At 40.7% G+C, this 25,050-nt stretch overlaps 1 protein-coding gene and 1 long non-coding RNA gene across 5 annotated transcripts in view; one reads left to right on the top strand and one right to left on the bottom strand.

Annotated features, from left to right (window-relative positions):
• The window catches only part of Pcnx4 (pecanex 4), a 50,693-nt gene extending 30,088 nt beyond the window's left edge, over positions 1-20,605 (bottom strand). Inside the window, exons 1-2 of one of the 4 annotated variants that reach the window (XM_087554766.1) lie at positions 20,404-20,605; positions 5,937-6,679 (exon numbers count right to left, since the gene is read on the bottom strand). In XM_087554766.1, the coding sequence (XP_087410892.1) occupies positions 5,937-6,625 (689 nt within the window). In that variant the 5' untranslated portion in view covers positions 6,626-6,679; positions 20,404-20,605. 4 annotated transcript variants of the gene reach the window in all.
• The window catches only part of LOC102549502 (uncharacterized), a 79,777-nt gene that overhangs the window by 28,957 nt on the left and 25,770 nt on the right, over positions 1-25,050 (top strand). The window contains exon 3 of the long non-coding RNA XR_015623116.1: positions 18,773-18,886. This is a non-coding gene — a long non-coding RNA (uncharacterized LOC102549502). The remainder of the gene's footprint in view (positions 1-18,772; positions 18,887-25,050) is intronic.

The raw sequence follows: 25,050 nt of genomic DNA, 5'->3' as shown, positions 1-25,050 counted from the left end.
GCAAAACACTAAATATAAAGAACAACAAGAAGAAAAAACAAATATAAAAGGCTGTAAGGGGAAAAGGCCAAGTAACATATAAAGACAGATCTATCAGAATTACACCAGACTTCTAAACCGTGACTCTAAAAGCCAGAAGATCCTGGACAGATGTCTTGCAGACCCTAAGAGACCATAGTTGCTAGCCCAGACTACTAAACCCAGCAAAACTCTCAATTACAACAGATGGAGAAACCAAGATATTCCACAACAAAACCAAATTTAAACAGAGGATACTAGAAGGAAAACTCCAACACAAGAGTAACTACACTCAAGAAAATACAAGTAATTAATCACAGCAAAACCAAAAGAGAATCACATATACATAGCAACACCCCCAACAACAAAATAAGAGGAATTAACAGTCATTGGTCATTAACATTTCTCAACATCAATAGACTCAATTCACCAATAAAAAGACAAAGGGTAACAGACTGGATATGTTAAACAGGATCCATCATTCTGATGCATAAAAGAAACATATCTAAGCAACAAAGATAGACACTATCTCAGAGTAAAGTGCTGGAAAAAAGATTTTCCAAGCAAATGAACCCAAGAAACAAGCTAGATTAGCCATTCTAATGTCTAATAAAATAGACTTTCAACCAAAAGATATCAAAAGAGATGGGGAAGGACAAAGGAAAAATCTACCAAGATGATGTCTTAATTCTGAGCATCTATGCCCCAAATGCAAGGGAACCTACAGTCATAAAAGAAACTTTACTAAAGCTCAAATCACACATTGAACCACACACAATAACTCCCCACTCTTACCAGTAGACAGACCATTAAAAGAAAAACTAAACAATGAAAGTAACAGATGTTTTTGAACCAAATGAACTTAACAGATATCTACGGAACCTTTTGCCCCAAAAGATATACCTTCTTAGTACCTCATACAACCTCTCTAAAGTTGGCCAAATATTTGGGTAGAAAGCAAGCCTGAACAGATTGAAATAACCCCTTGAATTCATCAGATTACCATGGATTAAGGCTGAACTTCAACAACAAGGCAAAGTCTACGTACTCATGGAAACTAAACAACTGTCTAGTCAATGATCACTTGAACAAGGAAGAAATAAAAAAATAAGTTAAAGACTTCCTAAAATTCAGTGAAAATGAATGTACAAGATACTCAGACTTATGGGACACAATGAAAAGAGGAAAGGTCACAGCCTTCATAAAGAAGCTGAAGAGATCGAATACTAGCAACCTAACAGCACACCTGAAAGCTCTAGAACAAAAGAAGCACACAAGAGGAGTAGATGGTAGGAAATAGTCAAACTCAGGGCTGAAACTGTTATGCCCAGTTTGTGGGTACCCCAGGAGACCACCACGAGTCAGATGCAAAAATAAACCGAGTCTTTATTATACGAGGCTGACCTGGATCCACAGGTTGGGAATGCCATGCTCGAGTCCAGGGGCTTGATGTATGTATGTATGTATGTATGTATGTATGTATGTATGTATGCATGCATGCATGCATGCATACATGTGTGGGCTGGCATTCTCAAGCTTTGGTGTTTTATGATTGGGAAGTGGGTAAAGGAATGCCGTCCTTCAAACCTGATAACATTTGTTCAGACAGAGGGGCAGAATCACAGAAGCTGGAAAGTGACCTTCCTGATCTGGGAAATAATAACTCTTTGCTTTATCAGAAGCTAGTGTATTTTACAAACTGGTCACAGCTGTGTGGGAACACTTAATTGCCTCTTTCCCATAGTCCAAGAGTGGACTTTTATCACTTCAAGGATATTGGCTCTTGCCTCCTTCAAGGGCATCTTGTGGGGCTCGGTGCCACTAAAGAGGGATTGCAACAGGCTGGGCTCCCTTTTGTCTGCCCTCTCCAAAGGCTGAAGGCACTATACTGGAGGAAAAAGGAGTGGGTTGGTGGGGGTAGTGCTAACTGCTCTGGCTCCATAGGGACAGGAGAATGCAGGATTTGATGTACAGAGATGGGGACTGATTTCCCATGTCTCTTCAAAACCAATCAATTAGAAACAAAGAAAACAATTCAAAGAATCAACAAAACCAAGAACTAGTTTTTTTGAGAAAAATCAACAAGATAGACAAACTCTTAGCTAAACTAACTTAAAGGAACAGTGACAGTGTCCAAATTAACAAAATCAGAAATGAGAAGGGAGATATAACAACAGAAACTGAAGAAATTAAAAAAAATCATTGTCTTACTTCAAAAACCTATGCTCCACAAAACTGGAATTTAAATGAAATGGATGAATTGCTAGACAGATACTACTTATCAAAGTAAAATCAAGATCAGGAACTATCTATTAAGTCTCATAACCACTAAGGAACTAAGGAAATAGAAGTAGTCATTAAAAGTCTCCCAAACAAAATAAAGTACAGGCCCATATGGTTTTAGTGCAAAATTCTACCAGACTTAAAAAAAAAAAAAAGCTAATACCAAACTCTCCAAACTATTCCACAATAGAAACAGAAGGAACACTAACTACCTAACTCATTCTATGAGATCACAATTACCCTGACATCTAAACCACACAGACTCGACAAAGAAAGAGAACTTCAGACCAATTTTGCTTATGAACATCGACACAAAAATACTTAATAAAACTTTAATAAACCAAATGCAAGAACACATCAAAAACATCATTCACCATGACCAAGTAGGCTTCATCCCAGGAATGGAAGGATGGCTCAATATACGAAAATCCATCAACATACTCCACTAGGTAAAGAAACTGAAAGAAAAAAAATCACTTGATCATCTCATCAGATGCTGAAAAGTCTTCGACAAAATACAACACCCCTTCATGTTAAAAGTCTTGGAGAGATCAGAGATTCAAGGCATATACTGAAACATAATAAAAGCAATATACAGCAAGCTAATAGTCAACATAAAACTAAATGGAGAGAAACTTGAAGCAATCCCACTAAAATCAGAGACAAGACCTCTCCCTATCTATTCAGTACTTGATGTTTAAGCCAGAGCAATAAGACAATACACAAGGAACTCAAAGGAAGAAGTCAAGGTGATAGTATATAGAAGCACTCCCCAAAATTCCAGCAGAGAACTCCTACAGGTGACAAACACCTTCAGCAAAGTGGCTGGATATAAAGTTAACTCAAAGAAATCAGTAGCCCTCCTTTATACAAATGATAAAACAGGCAGAGAAAGAGATTAGGGAAACCACTCCCTTCAAAACCAAGAGTAATATAAAATATCTTAGTATAACCCTTTCCAGGCAAGTGAAAGATCTATATGACAATAACTTCAAATCCCTGAAGAAAGAAATTGAAGATATCAGAAGATGGAAAGATCTCCCATGCTCATGGATCAGTAGAACTAACATACCAAAAGCAATCTACAGATTCAATATAATCCCCATCAAAATTCCAACACAATTTTTTTTACCGACCTTGAAAGAACAAGTCTCAACTTCATATGGAAAAACAAAAACTCAGGATAGCCAAAACAATCCTGAACAATAAAAGAATTTCTGAAAAAATCACCATCCCTGACCTCAAGCTATACTACAGAGCAATAGTGATGTATATTACATAATATTTGTACAGAAACAGATAGTTAGATCAATGGAATAAAGTCAAAGACCCAGAAGTATACCCACACATCTATGGACACTTGATTTTAGACAAAGAAGTCAAAACCATAAAATGGAAAAAAGAAAGCATCTTCAACAAATGGTGCTGGTCTAAGTATATGTCTGAGTGTAGAAGAGTGCAAACAGATCCATAAATATTGCCCTGTCCAAAATCAAGTCCAAGTGGATCAAGGAGCTCAACATAAAACCAGATACACTGAATCTAATAGAAGACAAAGTGGGAAATAGTTTTGAACACACAGGGGACAATTTCCTGGACAGAAAACCAATGGCTCAGGTTCTAAGATCAACAATTGACAAATGGGACCTCATGAAACTGAAAAGCTTCTGTAAGGCAAAGGACACTGCCAACAGGACAAAACAACAGCCTACAGATTGGGAAAAGATTTTCACTAACCCTACACCTGACAGAGGGTTAATATCCAAAATATATAAAGAACTCAAGAAATTAAACTCCAACTACCAAATAACCCAATTAAAAATGTGATACAGAGCTAATAAGCGAATTTTCAACAGAAGAATCTCAGATGGCAGAGAAGCTTTTAAAGAAATGTTCAACATCCTTAGTCATCAGGGAAATGCAAATCAAAATGACCCTTAGGTCATTATACCAATCAGAATGGCTAAGAAAAAAACTCAAGGACAGCTCATGTCAACAAGGCTGTGGAGAAAGGGAAACACTCCTCCATTGCTGGTGGGCTTGCAAACTTGTACAACCACTCTGGAAATCAATCTGGCAGTTTCTCAGAAAATTGGAAACAGTTCTACCAGCTATACCACTCCTGGGCATAGACCCAAAAGATGCTCCACCATGCCACAAAGACATGAGCTCCACTATGTTCATAGCAGCTTTATTCGTAATAGCCAGAAACTGGAAATAACCCAAATGTCCCTCAACTGAAGAATGGATATAGATAATGTGATTCATTTATACAATGGAGTACTATTCAGCTATTAAAAACAAGGACATTGTGAATTTTGTGGGCAAATGGATGGAACTAGAAAATATCATTCTAAGTGAGATAACCCAGACCCCAAAGGACAGGCATGGTATGTAATCACTGGTAAGTGGATATTAGCCATAGAGTATAGGTTACCCATGATATACCCCATAGTCCCAAAGAACTTAAAGAAGAAGGAAGGCCCAAGTAAGAAGGCTTAAATCACACTTAAAAGGGGAAACAAAATAATCATAGGAGCAGAGGGTTGGTGGGAACTGGGTGGGAAAGAGTAAGGGTAGAGGGAGGCAGGATCGGGTATGGGGAGAGACAGGAGAGGGGTCCAGAGGGCCAGGAGAATAAATGGAAATCTGCAGCTGTAAGCTGGGTATGTAGGGTTTGGGGGGCTTTGGGGAGGTGTTGGGGTGGTAGGAAGAATCTCTAGGAAGTTCAGAGACCTGGAATAGGGTAGGCTCCCAGAAGTCAATGTGGATGGCCTTAGCTGAGAGGTTGAACAGTACAGATGTGGAACCTGAAGAGGCCACCTCCTGTAGCCAGGCAGGACCCCCAGTGGAAAGATAGGAACACTAACCCATAAACAAAGCTTTTGACCCAAAATTTATCCTGTCTATAAGAAATGCAGGGATGGAGCAGACTGAAAGCCAACAAAACCCAGTCAACTCCAAATCCATCCCATGGGCAAGCACCAATCCCTGACATTATTAATGAGACTCTGTTATGCTTGTTGACAGGAGCCCAGCAAAACTGTCCTCTGAAAGGTTCTACCCAGCAGCGGACTGAAACAGATACAGATATCACAGCCAAACATTGTATGGACCTCAAGAACACTTATGGAAGACTTGGGGGGAGGACTGAAGGCCCTAAATGGGAAGGGAAACGCCACAGAGTCAAGTAACCTGGACCCCTGGGAGCTCTCAGACTGAGCCACCCACCAAAGAAGATACAGGGGCTGGAAGGAGGCACCTATAGATGTGTAGCAGACATGTGGCTCAGTTTCCATGTAAGGAAGGGTCAGGGAGGGGGAGCAGCATTTTTGGATGCAAATTAATTAACTAATTAATAATCTTGATATAAAATGAAATATTGGACTCAAAAATTATGTATCTTAAAGTGTTTTTGTTATGTGTTGATTCTTCAATAAGAATTGCTATTTCATTATAACATGAATATTTTATAGAGATCATTACTAAAAGATTAATCATCAAAATAATCTATCCCAATAGTTGGGTCGTAATTTTTAATTCATTGATTCATCGTTTGATAACACAAAGAAAAGCTCTCTTGCCAGGTATACTTAAAAACAAAGCAAGTTATTAAATATTCTTCAAGTTTTTACCTGTATGCAAGGTCCACAGAAACAAAGAAAAAAATATAAAGTGGTCTCATGAGAGGAGTGATTTCATAAGTATCCTGGGTCTGGAATGTAGCTGTCTCTGCAGCGGTGTTTACAATGAGTGAGTATTCTCCTATGCAAAGTGTTATCCACCCAAAGACAAAGAGCACAGCAGTCGCCCCAGGGCTGCCATACAGCAAGGTTACTCGGTTTGGGAGCAAATACCATGTTCCAAGACCACACACCAGCCCAGCAAGAACAGAATGAAAGACTGTATTGGCTACATATTTTTTGCCAGGAATCAGAAATTTGACGGTCTCAGCACCAGCACAACTTGTAAATTCGTGCTGGTCTTCCTCTGCTAGGATATTCCTGGTTATCATCCTCTTTACCACCACTGACTTGCTCTTGGCGTACACGCTGATGAGCTGAATGACAGCCGCTGTGAACACCATCAGTCCTCCTGAGAGAGCTGCTGCTGTGTAGTCTCTCAGGATGTCCAGTTGGTACAGGAGTGTTCCTGTTCCGCCTAGGGCCCATGGCATCAGGAAAAGGACAATCTGACTGACATATACGTAAGGAGGGGCACAGTAGCCTAATTTGAGTCGAGGGCCTCCGAGAACAGTCTGTGGAAAGCGCTTCAGCAGGAAGTCCTGTTTGTAATCGTTTAGCAGAGGGACATCTGGACTCATACTTCCCACTCAGGATTCGTCTGGGAGTCACATCTTTTTTATAACCAGAAATATCTATAAAAAAAGAAAAAATAAATTACAGTTTAGAAACACAGCCCAAAAGTCTTATTTTACAGACAAGATTTCTAACTATGGTTCCTTCTTAACACATCAGAACATAATTGGTACTAAGTTTGTTCTCTCTTCAAAATAATCATGCTAACTTATTTTTTAAAAAAGGAAATCTTATTCTTTATTGTTTACTTAGCATAAATACCTTGACATTAGGTTTTTAACTCATAGTTTAGATTCTGAGGCCAAGGTAGAACAGAAGGCCAGTGCTCTCTACTTAGACAGATCTGTTGCAGTTCTACTCTTTCCCACTGAGTTCTGCTGCTGGTCTGTTGCTTCTATTACTGGGCCATTAATTACAATCTATAAACTGACTCTAAATGTCCGGATAGTAAATATTTTCAGCTTGGTGAGTTCTGTTATAACAATCCTATCTAACACCATAAAAGCATCCATAAATAATATAATACATAAATTAATGAGAGGTTGTATTTTGTAAAATGCACAGTATTTACCTAAATAGGCTATGCACACACTGTCAATCACAACTGTCTAAATAAGGATATTTCTCTATAATTCTTGGGAAACAAAGTAGAAAATACAACTAAATGTTATAAATATCACTTAGAAATTACAATAAACAGGATTTTCAAATAATTTAAAAAGTCAAATCTTATATAAAATTAGCAGCATTTCAATGAATCCATGTGGAAACTGGGAGCTCAAATCTAGTAGGGAGCCAGCCTTTAATCCCAGCATTCGGTAGGCAGGGGTGGGGGTGGGGGCGGAGGTGGGGGCAGAGGCAGAGGCAGGGGCAGGGGCAGGGGCAGGGGCAGGGGCAGGGGCAGGGGCAGGGGCAGGGGCAGAGGCAGAGGCAGGGGGAGGACCAGAGGCGGAGGGAAGGACAGGGGCAGAGGCAGAGGCAGGAGCAGGGGCAGGGGGAAGGACAGGGACAGGGGCAGGGGCAGGGGCAGGGGCAGGGGCAGGGGCAGGGGCAGAGGCAGAGGTTAGGACAGGGACAAAGGCAGGGGCAGAGGCAGAGGCAGAGGGAAGGACAGGCAGGGGCAGGGGCAGAGGCAGAGGGAAGGACAGGGGCAGGGGCAGAGGCAGGGGGAGGGACAGGGACAGGGGTAGGGGAAGGACAGGGGCAGAGGCAGGGGGAGGGACAGGGGCAGGGGGAGGGACAGGGGCAGGGGCAGAGGCAGGGGGAGGGACAGGGGCAGGGGCAGGGGCAGAGGCAGGGGGAGGGACAGGGGCAGGGGCAGAGGCAAAGGGAAGGACAGGGTCACAGGCAGAGGCAGGGGCAGGGGCTGGGGCAGGGCTAGCAGTGAGAACTTGTCTCAGCATCATCATCACCCATAAGATGTAGAAGAAGGAAAAATAAGCTGGAAATGAAAAGAATTCAGAGTAGATGCTTATTTTAATAGCTATACTATCACAGGCAGCAATTCACTTTTCAGTTTCTCTGTTGCCAGTTTCTACAATATGCCAGAAATAACCTGTGCAACTTTGTATCATTTAGTATAGGTCCTTTGTACTCAGAGGTCAAGTATTACGTGCAGTAGATTCTATTTACTTTTCATCCATAGCTTATTCTGAAAATAAAAACCAAACAATAAAACCAGTTTCCTGATACAAGATCAGCTAGAAAAATATTATTTCAGTGGAGCATGTTAGCTGAGAAAATTTAATACCTAAAAATAGCTCTTTACAGTAGCCTTTAGTCAACCATTCTATCCAACCAGTGTCAGACAACAGTTGCTTGCTATGCTTTAGAATGTTCTTTAAACATGTGTTCTTACCCCTTCAGTCAACTGTTCTTAGTTCTATGTAGAGCCTGCACAGCTTTCACTTAAGTAGCAGCCGAGTAACCTCACAGGGTAACAGAGCAGCAGTGTCAGGGAATTGTGGTGGTTTGAATGAAAATGGCTCCTACAGGCCCACAGACAATGGCACTCTTAGGTAGTATGGGCTTGTTGGAGTAGGTGTGGCCTTGTTAGAGGAAGTGTGCCATGGAGGTGGGCTTTCATGTTTCAAATGCTCCAGCCAGGTCCAGTGTCTCTCCTCCTTCTGATGCAGATGGAGAAATCAAAGCTTCTGCCCAGTATGGTGCTGCCTGCGTACCACCATGCTTCCTGCCATGATTATGAAACGCTCTAAGCTGTAAGCAGCCTCAATGTTTCCTTTATAGAGCTGCCATGGTCATGGTGTCCCTTCACAGCAACAGTGTACTGACTAAGGCAGGAATCTTAATATCTTAAGGTTGTTGTTTGGTTGTTTTCCCTTTCTCTCTGTAAGAGCTTATCTGCCTTAGTGGTTTACATTCAATGTTCTAAAATAGCTTCCTAGTGTGGCAGGGTCAGAAGGTCACGCCCCTGCAAATGGGGGTAGATGTCCCAACATAAATCATCTATGGCAGATGCCCATTGGTCAGGAAAATGAGCTGCATTAGATGGCCAGCATTTTAAAGTCCTTTTTAAGCTTTCTCCATGGAGTTTAAGAAAACTTTCCTTCTGCTCCATGAGAGAGGTCAGGAAACAAGACAGAAAGGGAGACAGAGAAGTGATATCATATAAAGTGCTATGCTCTCATTCATTTCCCTTTTAATAGTTCTGTAATACACTGTTATCATAGAGACTCATGGAAAGATGTTCTTGAAATACCAAAGAGTAAAAGTAAATTGTTGATTGCATTTGTATTAAAAAGTATACACACCTACATAGTAGAAGGCTGGATATCACATGCAGATGCATTAAACTTTGTATAAGGGACACCAAGTAAACTATTTTTATGATATTCTATCTTCTTCAGATTACTAAATTCCCTGTACAACTGACTTTTAGTCCGCGCCCTGCAAATATATCCTGGGTTTTCCCCTGGAGCCTCTTCTCACATCCTCTACCTATATTCTTTTGTCCTTTCTCCAGTCAGTTATTTAGTTAACTTTTATGACTCAGCCTGATCACTTGTAAACGTTCTGGCAATCACTTGGTTAACGGTCTCCCTTCTCTCTGTATCTCAAACACAGCTCCTTCTGTAGCACTCTTAATGAGAGAGCGCTCTGGCTGGCTAGAGGCAAGCTCAGAGCAAGCTCTGTCTGGTTCAGCTCTTCACAGTGAGCAGCCAACACCTGAGATTCAATCGGCCCCTCAAACTTAGCAGAATATGTTGGCCTGTAAAGGTCTATAGTTATGTTAAAGGCATAGCCTAAGGAATAAGGGTCAAGATGATAATCAGGAGACCTTCCTATTTTAAGGGTGGAGAGGTTACTGAATTTTTGAGTCTTGCACTGTATTTTGTTCCACTTAAAATATTAAATCCATAAATTGCTTGTTTCCCATTTTGGAATATGAAGGTATCTCCATTTATCTTTATTATGGAATAACTAATAATAGTTACTGATAATATTTTTAGCTCAGGGATGACTCTGCCAAAGAAGGTTGATCTCAAAATAACAAAGGTTGGGTGTGAGAGGGATTACACAGCTAGTTTTCTCTTTGGGTCGAGGAAATGACAGCAGTAAGGTGCTAGGAAGAAGTCCAATTTTATTTTCCTCCTTGTACTATATTATAGTCCAATCTTCTCATCAGGAAAGGGGAGACGTCATACTGAGAAAGCAGAAACAGACCAGGGCTCACAAAAGCCCAAATTAAGTTAGAATAATCAGAACTCATGAGAGTCCCAAGAACTACAAGGAGAGAGACTATGAGTGTGAGCTTGCGCAGCCAGCCTTAAGACAAGGGGGGTTATTGAGATGCTAGTTACCTTAGTGGGACATCTGAGTAAAAGGACACAAAGGACTGCTTACTCATACGATGTTTCCTGAAAAGGAGCTCATAGTCAAGGAAGTCAAAGAGAAACTGCACAACAGATTGTTATCTTAGAGTCGCATGGCTAGCAACAGGCCAGTAACTTTAAGAGTCTCAGAGAAGAACACGAGGACCATGAACCTCTTTAAATTGTATCACTCGAGTTGTCTAAACATGTCTGACTACAGAACCCACTTTTCCATTGTTATCTAGTAACAGAAAATGCACTGAGTATTTTATAGAGAGTACTTTGAAAAATTGTGGATTATTTTGATCTGAGTCTTAAAGAACTAAGACAGGAAGAAGAGGAATACACGTAGCAACCATGCAAACATATGCAAAGAAAAACTTAAGAAATCCTATAGCTAGATATCAGACATAAAAAACTATTTAATCATATTTTTAAAATATTGTAACTGTATTTTAAAAATTGATGTCTGCTTCCTAAAAATTCACTAGTGATCAATAGGACAAAAGTATATAATAAGTTGGTACAAGTTGACTTGTCATTCTAGACCATAGAAATTTAAAAATATGTAAGAATTTAAAGTTTTTTTAAAAATTTAAAGCTATCAATAACTTTTATGTGGATAAATATTCTAAATGCTAACCGGATTACTTATAGAATATAATCAGAAGAACTAAACTCGTTCCCTGAGTAACACTTTGGCATATGCTTCTGAAGGACCGCTGGCCCACAGAAGGACTGACCACATCTCTACGGCGGCGTCCTCCAGCATGTTCAAACGTATACTCAAGCCTGAGGAAAGGAGAGCTGCACTATCCATGGCTGCACAGCACTGACTGAGGCCATACGCTCTCTACATATGTTACTGAGAAGGGCCAGCAAAACAGACTCTGGGATGTTGCTGTATTTGGAATCTGAGTCGTGAAATTCCCACAGAGTAAGAAACAGTTCAAACCGGCAATCTACTGTGGCAGAATTCTTAGTTAGCCAAACTACAACTCATCAATCATATGCTATTGACTAAAATCCCTTGAAATAAAGAAAGATACAACAAAAAGTAGTAGTCTGAAAACATGCACAGCACATGCATGTGCACACATTCCTCTAAGGTCAGAAGAAACAAATTCCTAAGTAGCTGCTTTGGCAATTGTCTGAATTTCACTTAGGTTTATTCTTAAAGTGCATCATATCATGCTACGAGTACAATATACTCAGCTATGCTCCCATATTTCATATAACTTGAAAGAAAATATATCAAAGTTTTCCTTTTCCTGGTATCATTGTATTAACTAATTTTCAAAGCAAATACGTATGACTAGTACAGAATTAAGACAGCCCATTCCACTGTACTGAAGAAACAACTCAATTCCCCATTCCTTAGATAAAAGTCAGGCGTTCCCAGTAGAATAGTTCCAACAGCACACAGATGTGGAGATCCTGTTTGTTCTGGAGACCGGTGCAAACTGCTGCGTGTACCGGCTGGAACTCAGAGATACAAAGAGAACTGCCAGGCTAATTCTGTACATACTCTTGGGCTCTTGACTGGATGCCACACCACAAACACACACTGAGTTACTGCAGAGCCTTTAGAAGACATTTGATATGTAAGTAACACACACAGTGCATCCTGTGGTTCTCAGAGCACGTGTGGCTTCCTCTCCCATCCACCATGGGAAGAAAATCAGTCTAAGTACCTGCAAAGGGTCACCACATCTCTCTGAACCTAAAAAAAATGGCATTTATTAAGTCCTCGAGAAGGTCTTTTGAAGAGGTTTTATTTATTTAATTTTCACCAGACTACTGGTGTAGTCTGTAAGAATATACAAACAAACAAACAAACAAATTGATAAGTATAAATCAAGTAGCATAGGCCTCTCATCTCAGCTATCCAGGAAGCTAATGTTTGAGGAACTCAGGTTCAAGGACAGCCTGGGTAACTTACTGAAACATTGTTTCAAATTTTTGAGTCTAAGAACAGAGCTCAGCGACTGAGCACTTAACAAGCATGCAAGAGGCCCGTTTGACCCTTAGTACCCCAACTCCTCCCCCAAGGGAAAAGAAAGACCTAAGACAGGGATACTAGACAGCTGACATTGGCAGTGCCTCACAAGTAGTACACTGAGATATCTGTTCTGTTTCACTTTTCCCCAGAATATAAATGAACAGCTGTCTTATTTAGGTTTACTATTGTGATGATGAAACTCGGTGACTGAAGCTACTTGGGAAAGAGCTTATATGACTGACATATACTTTATATCACTGCTCATCACTGAAGGAAGCCAGGGCAGGAACCCAGAAGCAGGAGTTGAATCAGAGGCCATGGAGGGGTGCTGCTTACTGGCTTGCTCCCCGTGGCTCGCTCAGCTTGCTTTCTTTTGGAACCCAGGACCAGTAGCCCAGGCCTAACCCCACCCATCAATCACATTAAACAAAAGCTCCACAGGTTTGTCTACAGCCCAGTCTTACAGATGCTTTTGGAGTCCCCTCCTCGCTGATGACTCTAGCCTGTGTCAAGCTGACATGAAATTAAGCTAACATAACATTCTGCTACTCATGGAAAATTAAAATGTTAAGAAATGGCTGAGGATTCAAACTATCCTCCCCTACCACTCCCACCTTAACAATTCAACTGGGCTGACAACCTTTTCTCTCAAAATAAGATATCATTGGAGTAGAATGGGATATTCATATAAATAACTAGAAATAATTTTACTAAAGAGTGAAAACCAACAATAGTGTGATAACTAAGTCATAATATTAACTAGTGGCAAACTGAGCTTTTGAATCATACCAACCTATTGTTAAATAAAAGTAAACTTTGTCTTGAGGATTGATTTCTTCCTTCCTTTCTTTCTTTCTTTCTTTCTTTCTTTCTTTCTTTCTTTCTTTCTTTCTTTCTTTCTTTCCTTCTGCTTATTGTTTTGAGACAGGGTTTCTCTATGTTGCCCTGGCTGTCCTGGAACTCACTCTGTCTGTAGACCAGGCTGGCCTCAAATTCAGAGATTCACCTGCCTCTGCCTCCTGAGTGCTGGGGTTAAAGGCATGAGCCACCAGGCATACTTTGAGGATTCTTGCATAGTGGACTTGAAAGGAATATAAAAAGTTTTAAAATGTGAAACTTGTTACCCAAGCTAGTCTGAGGATGTTGGCACCCAACACTCTTGAATGAGAGTAGTCAAGACCCTGGCCATCAGGGAAGTGAGGCAACCTGCAGAATGGTGAAAGGCTGTAATTACAGGTTTGCATTTAAGCTATATTAATTAATGAATTCTCCCAATCCGATGATGAAAACACAACCTGGTTTTAAAAAGATGAACTAAGGATTAGAATTGATAATTTCTGGATGATGGCCCAGCTGGAAATGAAGCTCACCCTGAGGAAATGCAAGTCAAACCTACTATGAAATATTTTGAATTTCCCCAATTGGCTAAAATAAAAATAAAAGCCTAAAACAGGTGTTGGTGAGGTTAATTTAAAACCTTCAAACACATCTGGTGGGGATGTACAGTGGTCAAATGCTTTGGGAAAAAAAAATCCGTCAGTTTCTCAAAGAGCCAAACAAGGGACTAGCCTATGATCTACTTATTCCATTACCAGGTATTACATTCATGAAAACATGCCTACACAAAAATGTATACAAAATGTCCATAGCATAGTATTGCTGGCAACTTTTTTGTCAATGTCTAATGGTTAAATAATATAGGGCATATCTGCATAATACACTAGCAAACAATAATAAACAATACAGGTGCAACATGAAATACGCAAGATGCACGCACACAGATGACATGTTTTAAGGTTCTGTTTATATAGAATATCTAATAACTAATGTGGGCAGGAATCCATTGGGAAGGGGAGAGAAAAAGAGCTAGAAATGAAAGATTTCTTTTGGAGATAATCAAATTGTTCCAAAACGGATGGTAGAGATGATTGTGCAAATCTGTTGATATGCTCAAAACCAGTGCGTTGTATACTGCCAGAGGATGAGTGGTATATTCCTCAAGAAAGCTTTTACAGAGGAAGATGGAAAGGTCCCCTTCCCAAGATTTTCCACAGCAGTTAATAACCAATAGGCATTTTCTAAAGGTAGGAAAGGTATAACCTGTAGCTAGCATGGATCCTGACAGTTGAATCAGTAAAATGGCAATATCTCTATTGGATGCTGTGAGAAATTATGGGTGATTGGGCATAAATGGAAGCAAACATAAAATAATGAATGCTCTCTCTAGACTGGTCTTTGACACGCAAAGGATTATATAAAGACGGAGAAACTTGAAAAACGTGCTATATACATCCAGGAGGCCAAGAATGAACAAATTTTGGGCAGGAGGGCTTAAGACAGAAACAAACCAAGAAAGAGTGAATTCTACCTAAGGGGAATAGACCGTGAACTTGATTAGTATAACATGCCCATCCCTCATTAGGGCCAAAGGGCCATCCTCCATTTCACAGAAGCCTCTCAGGAATAAAACGCAATTCCACGGGCTGCAAAAGTATTCTCAGTCACGTTAAAGCCGTGCTGGATCACTACCTCGATTTACTCTGTACATTAAAAAAAGCAATAATTGCATTTAAAAGGTTTTTAATGGAGAGCGGAAGACGATTCTTGAGGTATAAAAAGCTGAAGGAACCCAGCGGTGGAAACTAAGGCAGCCAACGACGTCCCAGGTGTGTCGAGGACGGACATACCTGGAGTCACCGCAGGGGAGAGGCGACGAGAGCGCGTCCTGGGACCACATCTCCCCTGCTGAAGTAGGTTGGGAGGTCTCGCCCGAGGCTGGATGAGGGCCCCACCAGCAGCTGACCGGAGGCCTCCAGGACCGCTCCGGTTTCCATGGCTAACATCAACTGCGCTCGGGCCTCCCAGGGGGCAGTGCGCACGCGCGCTCGGAGGCGGGGCTGTGCGTTTCGCCCCGCCCCCGGCCGCCTAGGCTCAGCGGAGGCGGGTCACGTGCGCTCCGTAGCCGAGCTGGGTGGGCGGGGCTTCCTCCGCGCGGGGCGGGGCAGGCTAGAATTTTGGGAGACTCCGGTATTCCAGGACTGCCGCTCTGGTTCTAGAGCGGCCTAAGCACCACCTCTGAACTCTCACCCTGGCCACGCCCAGACGCAGGAACGTGGTTGCCTTGGTGATGAGAAGTCCCATCTTGTGGAATATTGAGGCTGGATAGATGGATGGGGTGACTGTCTTTTGGGAAGCCTAGGCTCTCCAAGATAGGCGGACCCCATGACTCGGGAGTGCAATAGGAGAAAAGTCCCACAGGGTTCTGATACCTCCATTAATGACTACAGAACTAAGGTTATTCAAACAGCCCCAGGAGTATGAATGCTTTTAAATGGTAACATGTGCCCTGTTCTACTTATATTTGATATCAAATATTTTTCTTGCACTATTAGATACTGCCTTTTCCCGTTTAAAAAAATGAAAGTTCATGGCTTTAGCTCTGACTCTAGCAAATCTTGTTACCATCTTTCAAACCACAGGTGCCTACTTTTGTGTCACATCTTGGTGATTCTCAAAAACAATGTATACATTTGTCACTGTGATCTGAGCTCAAGTATTTTTGCTCTTAATATTATAATACTTTTGGCACATTATAAACTACATTCATGTAAAATAGTGCACCTATTGGTGGCAGCCAGCCAGCGCCGGGGGACACAGGTTGTGGATAGCCAGCTACCTTAGCAACTGGAATTTTTTGTTTGGTTTTGGTTTTGGTTTTTGTTTGTTTGTTTGTTTGTTTGTTTGGGGTTTTTTTTTTGTCTTTTGTTTTTTCAGAGATCTCCATTCTAGTGAACTTGGAATTCTTGAATTTGCCACAGGAAAAAAATTCCAGGGTGAGCCAGTATGAGACAGAGCTGGAGTCTATGAGTGATTTTATAATAAAAAGTTCAGGGGTTGCTAGATGTGCTCAATGACAGGGTAAGACATACCAAAGTGTGGGACTTCCTTTCTTTATAGTTACATATACAATGTTGGTGATGTCTGAGGTTATGAAGGAAGCTATGCTAAGGAAGTTGAGTGATATCGGAAGGTTCCCAAGTTTCCTTGGATCTAATTACAGCTGATAGAGGGAAAAGAGTGTTTTGAAAAATATGTTTATAGTCTAGTTTGGAGAATCCCAGAACATAACAGGTTTACATATGTTTGAGAAAGGAGTGAGATCATAAATACTCAGGCCTTAAGCCTGGCTCATAAATATTTTTCCATTCTTATTAAAAAATAACCTTCACAGAATATTTTTAACTATGCTAGGGTTCTTCACTTGCTGGACTATCTCACCTCATGTCAAAACAGAATTACACCTCTTTGAGCATCTCAACACATATACAAGTTTTTAACCTTAAAACACTGTGTGTCACTAAGTGTATAGTAGCATTATATCTAAAAACAACATGCATATCTTAATTGCAGAACACTTCCCTGGGGGATCAAGGAGATAGACCAGCAGAATTCTTGACTCTTAGCTCACAGAACTTCAACCAGACTCTGGAGAGAAAAGGTTTCTCTTCCTTGCCCATGGTCCCTTATTTTCCCTTTCTGGCTCTCCAACTTAAGTGATAAATGTGTTTTGATTGTTCTACGGATTCGTTAATTTTCTTTTTCTTCCACTTTCCAGCCCATTTCTTAAGACAAAATCGTGTTGGAGAGGCTGATTAATAATTCTAGAGGGCTCTCCATGTGTCCAGGTGAAGGGAAGAGTTGAGTGCCACTCTTTAAATCAAAAGCTAGACTGAGTGAGCCTCCTGTGGCAGGCTTGCCAAAAGCCAAGGCAGGCTGAAAGCTAGGCCTCTAAGATCAAGCCAATAAGGCTGTGAATGAAAAAGTCTTAAAGGAAATAAAAGTGATGCTAAGAGAACACACAGTACAAAGAAACAACCGATTAAAGAGACTGCTGGTGTAGAGAAGATCTCAGCGGTCTGGATGGAAAACCAGAGTCACACTCTCTCCAACTCTGTGAAGGCAGGAGAAGCCACAGAAGCAAAGGTTGACACTAGCATAGGTTGGTTTATGATGCCTAAAGAAAGAAGCTGTTCCCATAACATTGCATGTCAAGGGAAAGCTGTAAACACCAACAAAGCAGCTACAGTGAGTCACCTGGAAAATCTAGCTAAGACGTTGAAAGTGATCACACTAAACAGCTGGTTTTAAGTGTACAAATACAGCCTGGAGATTGGACTGAGTTACTTTAATTCTGTGGTAAGACTATGACAATGAGTAGCTGTATCTTAGGAACAGGCTAAGATGATTTTATAAGATGGGATCTATTCCTGGAAAAGATGCTACTGGTAGTGTTGAAATGACAACGAGGGATTTTGGAGACTTAAGTGTGCTTGATAAAGTAGTGGCAAGATTTGAAAGAATAAACTCCAATCTTGGAAGAAGTTCTACTGCTAAAACTTTATCAACTATTATCCAATAGCATCACATGAAATCATTTGTGGAAGGAAGAATGAATCAGTGAAGTAACGCTGTCTAGAGAAATCGCCTCAGCCATTCTGAAGCTTTAGTAGTCACCATTAGGAACCAATCAGCAGCCACTAGCATTGAGGCAAGACCCTCCACTACTGGTGATAACTCTGAAGGATCAGAGGGTTATTAGCAATTTAGTACTAGTAAAATATTTTACATTTTATACTAACTTTAATTATGTGTTTATGTGCGTTACTGAATATGGATTTGTGCATTTGAGTGTGTGTGCCAGATGAAGCCAGATGGTGGTGTCGTGTCTGGTACTGTAGTTCTAGGTGTTTGTCAGCTGTCCGATGTGGATACTAATTGTGAAGAATTAGCTTTGAGAAGCTAAACCCAGGTCCCCCAGAAGAACAGCACGCACTATTAACTGCTGAGCCATCCCTCTGCTCCCCCTATTTTGCAATTAAGGCACGTGTGTTGTTTTTAGATGTTTAATAAGCTGCGATACAGTTGGGTCAAACTTTCGTATGTATTGAGAAACCAAAAAGGCAGTGACTGTTTGGACATCGGTTTTACTGGGGTGGCGAGAACTAATCGAGATGTATGTGCAAGATGTGCTCTACGTGTGCACCCGTCTCTTTCTTTTTTCCCATGAGTCTGTTTGGGGCAATGCTCTTAGATATGGAGGACCAAAATAGCAATCACTGAAACCTGCTACTAAGATTCCTGTTCTCCTAATACCAGAAATGTTCATATGTTCCAACTATCTCCTAAATGCAGGGGGTAACTGTCTAGTGCAGCATTCATTTGAGGTTGAGGAATCTTAACTTAGGATCCATTATTCTCGTTAAGGACTTCCCTGTTCCCTCAACACCCACCACCCTGATTCTTCATCTGTGTTTCAGGTTCTGGACGCACTCCAGCTTGACACCTGAAGTCCTCAAGGGAGCTGCTGAGAGGCCTAACGTCAACTCATCTCAGCCGACTCATGCACCGGAACTCTGAAGCCAAGCTTTGGTGTAAGGGTCCTTGCGTTTCCTGGCGTGAATGACATTCTGACACTTTTATACACTTGACCAGCCTCGAATAGCTTGAGAAATTACTTACTTGGATCTTAAACTAAAATTATATTTTTTTCTCTAGCTTAAATACAGTAAATTAGGATTCCATAGAGTTTTTTGACTTTGAGCATAATGGGATAATAATTTTGTGTTAATAGCAAAAAAATTATAAATCGACTTTTAAAACATTTCTAAATGTAGACTGTGTGGAAGAACACTCTGAGGTAGCAACGATGTGCTAACCAAAGACCCAATCTGCAGACAGACTCTTACATCAGTGTCTTCACAGTAGGGAGGATTATGAGAAAATGTGCTCCTGGCCTATCACAGGCCCCCCTCTTTGTTGGGGAAGCTAAGCTCTGTCACTTGGGATGAGTACCACATTAAGCATCTTTGAAATTGCAGTTACTGCCAAGAAGTCTAAGGACAAAGTGGTTAAGAGGAGGCACTCCAGAGTTAGGGCACCTAGGTCAGAACTCTAACATTTATTTCATTTTTTTTTTGTCTCAGGTCTCCATGTGTTATAAAATAGAGCTAATAAGGTAATTTAACCACAGGGAGTTAAGTAGATTGAATTAAATCAAGTAATCCTAAATCATTTTAGCATGGTAACAGGTGCTTATTAAGGGTGAACTCCTGGTGTGTGTGTGTGTGTGTGTGTGTGTGTGTGTGTGTGTGTGTGTGTGCGCGAGAGAGAGACTTTAAAATGCTTTTTATTCTCAGGAGCACTTACTGTGGTCCACCAGGATTGGCATGAATTAGCCTGTTTTTGTTGTTGAAATACCTGCTATATGCTACAAAACCATCAGCTGTTATTTGTGGCTTCAATAGCCACCCGACAGTCATGAGTAGCCTGGCTCTTAGTTGTCAGTAACAACACTGATTCTTGGAGCTAAAGAGGTCAAATAAAATAGAGTGATCCTCAAGGGATTTAACAAAATATGACTTGGGAGATGAACAGAGACATCGTCGATAGTCACAGGAATCAGAACTAGGACACAAAATATTTTGGGAAAACAAAGGGTGGCTGCAGTCCAGTTAAAAAAGGCCAAAAGGATTAGCAGGACGGAGGTGTGAGAAAGGGTCTACTCCAGCGAATACATCATTCCACGATGACGCTTAGGCAATGCAGTGGCAAGCACTTCATTCAGTGGTGACCCCCAGGAGGCATCTGTCGCTAATCTAATTTTAAATACCAGAATCTGTGTTTCAGAAGAGTCAAATGAATGAAGCCTGGGCCATGTCTGTACATCTTTACATCTCATCTGTTTCCTACCACCTTGCTGATTCATACGAAATAAGCAGATGAAAAGTACAGAGCAGCTGCACCAGCCAAAGAAAATGTAGGAACAGCTGTAGGTTTAGAGTCTTCAAAACCTACTTTAATAGGGGTTCTTAAGTGCTCCAGCCTCCCTGACAGCCCACCGACCAAGGCTGTGGAGAAAGACGGTTAACAGGACAAGGGGGGTATGGACCTGTTTAGTAGTAGTTCTGTGGGTCTATGCCGAGTGTCATTGTCAGGATATCTGCAGACCAGTCCAAAACATCAAACAGGAGTCAGTAGAGCCAGTCCAGTCCAACGGGCAGACACCACACACGAATCAGTAGTAACAGCTACACCAAAAGGAGCTGCAAGGCTCCACCAGATGCACACAGGTCTGCACACGGGCAGAGAGCAGCCAGAATGCCACGAGAAGTTCTGTCTATGACATCACAACAAGCGAAGGTCAGTGAAGGTCAGTGAAGCAAGCACGGCATGCGAACCAGCGCAAGAGCATCATCCGCTGTCTGTGCGGTCTTAACTTATACTCCCATGCATCCGCTCCCGTGTCTGCCTCAGCAAAACATCCCATGACACACTGAGTCCCCCCTTCCAAAAATCCCAGAATTTCCCACTTAAGACAGCTACGATCATGATACAGGGAAAATGGCTTAGCTTATAGACACGAGGTGTAGTTTCAGTTCATAGCTGCAGTGCCAGGAACAGTGGGATAAAAGCAAAAAGAAAAAAAATTAAATCAAGAGTACATGAAGGACATTAGAAAAACTGAGCTTCTCAGGCAGGCAGATACCCCTAGTTAGAACGGTAAATGACTGGGTTTGATGGTAATGGGGGGACTGAAGAAGAGAAAAGGAAGTAGATCAGACTTCAAGTTCAGTCTCCACATCAAGTCTGAAGTAACAGAAAACACACAAGTGAGTAATGCACACAGAAACGAATGGGTGAGAGAAGAGAGGCTCCCCTGAGAAGGAAGATAACCAAAGCAATCTGAGAGCCGGCTGAAGGGCTTGTGGGGTATTCAGCTACGTAAAAACAGCTAGGAATACAGGAAACTAGTTCAGATCGTGAGATTGGAAAAGATTGGTAAGGTTCAGTTGAAAAGATAACCAGGGAAGAAAATCACCAAAACGAGGAGGAGAAGAGGCTGTAGTTTCTCAATTCCTGGGAATTTACCTGATGCCTTATCTCACAGATCTCGATCCGAATATCGTTTATCTTTGAGACGAGTTCTCACATATTACACAGCCTGATTCCCAACTCGCTGTGTGGCTAATGCTGACTGTGAACTTAACGTCTTGTCCTGCCGCCTGTGCGCAGAGTACAGACAGGCATGCACCACAACTGATACACATACTTGTAAAGAGATCATGTGATAGGTGGAATTTTAGATCCTCTCATCGTATCGACAGACATGTGTGATGTCCCACGGACACACACGACTGTGAAATAAATGACTAGCATGATCATGGCTTTGACCGAGTTGGTTTAAGCTTTCTTGTAACATAGAAAATTCTAAAAAAATATTTACAGTAATTCTTGATGGAGAGTGTTAAAAGGTTCAAAAGACAGTTTTCAGATTTTGTTATCGTGAATTAAACTTTTTTTCCTAGGCCTGGTGGTCCATGGCTGGCATATTTCTGTGAGTTTGAAACCAGTCAGGTCTATACAGAGAGTTTTAGACCAGCCAAGACGTTTTTTTTTAAAATAGCAATCAAGAATTTCTTGGATAGCTTGTATATTTCACTGTTGTTTGCCATTAGTAACTTCACATATGAAAAATTTAACTTTTAGAGGTTTTTTTTGTTGCTGTACGTGTTCTTGTTTTTATGCTAGACGACAATTCCGCTGGTCTCGTCTTTTAGCAGTCTGCCTGTGTCCACTGCCCGGATGCTCAGGTTACAGGTGTGAGCCACGCGTCCGGCTTAGTGTTTAAGGTACTTATTATTTTAGAACTATTGTTACTGGAAATTGAAATTTGTTCAGAAAGCGAAGACATGACTATTTGCAGATGGAAAGCAAGTACTTATTTATTTATTTAAGAGTGTCTCACTCTGTAGCTCTGGCTGGCCTAGAATTTTCTATGTAAACCACCATGCCTGACTAGTGTTGTTTCACTTTTAAATTAGGGTACATTTAATTTAAAAAATTAATCTAATGTTTATTTTAAATAAGTTAAAAAAGTTAATTTAAAATTAACAAAAGGTAATCTCACTGCAAGTTCACATTTTAAGAGTATACTATTTCTGTAAGTAACAACATATTTGTACTTTATGGCTCTACAGTTAAGTTACATTTGAATTACAAAGATACCCCTTTGTTTTGTCAACTATAACTGAGAGTTGAGTATGCAGACTGCAGTCTTTATCCCAGCATCAGAGACTACGATTGGGCATCAGCAACTTCTGTTGACAGGGATGCCAAGAATATGATGCCTTGTTATTAGTAATAGTTTCTAAAGTTAGAACCGCAGTAACTTCAAGTCGCTACCTCCTCCTTGGTATCCGCCTTCTAAATTCTGATTATAAATATGCTAGCCGTTACAATCCTGTAAACATTATCTTTCTTTTTCTTTAAGATCTATCTTCACTTGCTTAGAAAAGCCCACATTGGTTTGTAATTTTTATGGCGATTCTGTCTTCAGGATAATATAGATATTAAAAATTAAAGGGTGTTCCTATTAGCTATTTAGAGGGAGTAAAACCACACTTAGCAAGTTTTATACATAAAATATAAGTTGTAGGCCAGAGGATCAGGTTTGAAACTTAGCTGGGCTGCAACAAAATTTACAATGTTGGAGACTGAAGTGGCAAGGTTCACCAGTTCATAAATGGGCCCCTGTCGTTTTCAGTGACCCCCTTCTTTATTCCCAGATGCAAGGACTCCAAGACACTGTTGATACTGTTGGTGAAGTCCTGCATCTTACCTATGGTAGCATTGTAGTCAGGGACCTTGTCACAGTGGTTCTGCAGGTTCCTGACCGCCTACTCCTCCAGCGCACCCAGCCATCACCAGTTGGAAGAAGTGCTGGTGGATGGGCCTTGGCACCTGCTCTTCTCCTGCTGGTCTGAACGTCCGAGGGCATGGACTCTGGCCAACCACTTAAAACTTATTAATCTCAGCATATTTTACCAAACTCAGGCTTTGATCGCCCTCATTTATGTGTACTTTAGAGAATTAATTTACTAATTAAAAGTAGATTCTTTAAACTCAAGAAAGCCTTTATCAATCTTAAGCTAGATATAAGATACTTGCTTTTAGTATAGAAATTTGCTTCCTACTATTTAGTAGAGATTGTATATACATTAAAAAAGAGTATGTACAAAAATGCATTTACTTAGATGACTGTATGTTAAGAAATGATGGATCACTTTTATTTGTGGCTTTTATATAAAACCACCCCATGGACTTACTTCCCCTATAAACATTTTCCCATGGCATTGTAATAATGAAAAGAAGAACATTTGAGAAACAAAGTTTATTTTAAGGGATTGCACTTTGCTTAACACATGCAATAAAAACACTTATTTCGATATTGCAAATAGCGAATGAAAATTTCAGTCTCCTAATTCAGTATAGAAGTGTGCTCTGAATTTCACAGCTTGCTCCCAAGTCAGCTTGTGGCTTTCCTTGGTATGCCCGGTCCTACTCTAGAACAGAGAGGCTGTGAAAATATAGTTATATTTCTTCTTAAGAAAACGGTTTAGTTAAGCCCCTTCTCAATAAGCAAATTGTTTTACATTAAAAATACTTAATGCCATGGGAACTCATCCAGAGGGAGTTTTTAATCCCCCTTTCTACTGATGCATAGAATGGAAAGCATTTTCTAAAAGTCTGAGTCTGATTTTCTCCTTCTTGACTGGTCACCTGTACTCTACCCTCTGCTGCGTCCTCTGAGGAAAATGGCTCCTTCCTCGCACAAAAAAGCACCCCTATTGACAGCACCTTGGACACTTCATCCTCTCTACATAATCTTCATACTAGACCAGCATTTCCCTCATTCTTATCAAGCATGAACAAAGTAGCTGCTCTTGGGAAGGGGCAAGTCATTGTTAAATAAATGAGAAAAGTAATTTATTCAATATTAAAATGATGAAAAATTTAGAAAAACACTGTTCTTAACTGTGGAAGGAATATTTGATTTTCATAGAGCTAAGGAAAACATTTGGTCAGTGCTGAAGTCTGAATTATGATTTGCTGTTTATGGCAGACTTGATAATTTGATATGGGGCAAGTTACTCTCCAGATTCTCCAGAGTGACATTCAGTGACGGGAAGAGATTAACAAACACAGTGCTGAATTTCCAGGGAACTGATTCCACTCTGGCTTTTGTGTTTAATTGGCCATATTTATGGATAGAAATAAAGGCCAATGTATACAACTTTTAATACAAGTTATCTTTTTTAATTGCATAAGCTTTCTAAACAACATAGTTAAATATAAGTGTGTGCTTTATTTATTGCTGTACAGACCAAAACCTAAACACAATTTGTTTTAACTCTGTTTCTAAGACAATGATTTTTGTCAGTATTAACCCTGGGTAATATGCTACCTTAACTAGAATCCATCAAGAACCAACAGTTTAACCACTGAGAGCTTTTTCTTTAAGGTCAATTAAATAAAAATGTTAAGGCTGGCAATGTGAAGGTTTATCTCTTGTAAAGGTGAAGTTACTTTATTTTTATCCTCCTTTTGATTAAAACTAGTGGTCAAAGATGACGAGGCCCTGAGAAATGGTTCTGAAGATGAAGTGCGGGGGCTACTCAGCCTGCAATCACAAACAATTAGGGAAAATGTAGCAAACACTTCATGTCTTTCTCTGGTCTGCATGGCAAATTGCATT

This window comes from Rattus norvegicus, chromosome 6 (assembly GCF_021556685.1).
Source record: "Rattus norvegicus strain SHRSP/BbbUtx chromosome 6, alternate assembly SHRSP_T2T, whole genome shotgun sequence".
Classification (NCBI taxonomy): Eukaryota; Metazoa; Chordata; class Mammalia; order Rodentia; family Muridae; genus Rattus; species Rattus norvegicus.
This window is presented reverse-complemented; position numbering and strand designations above follow the sequence as displayed.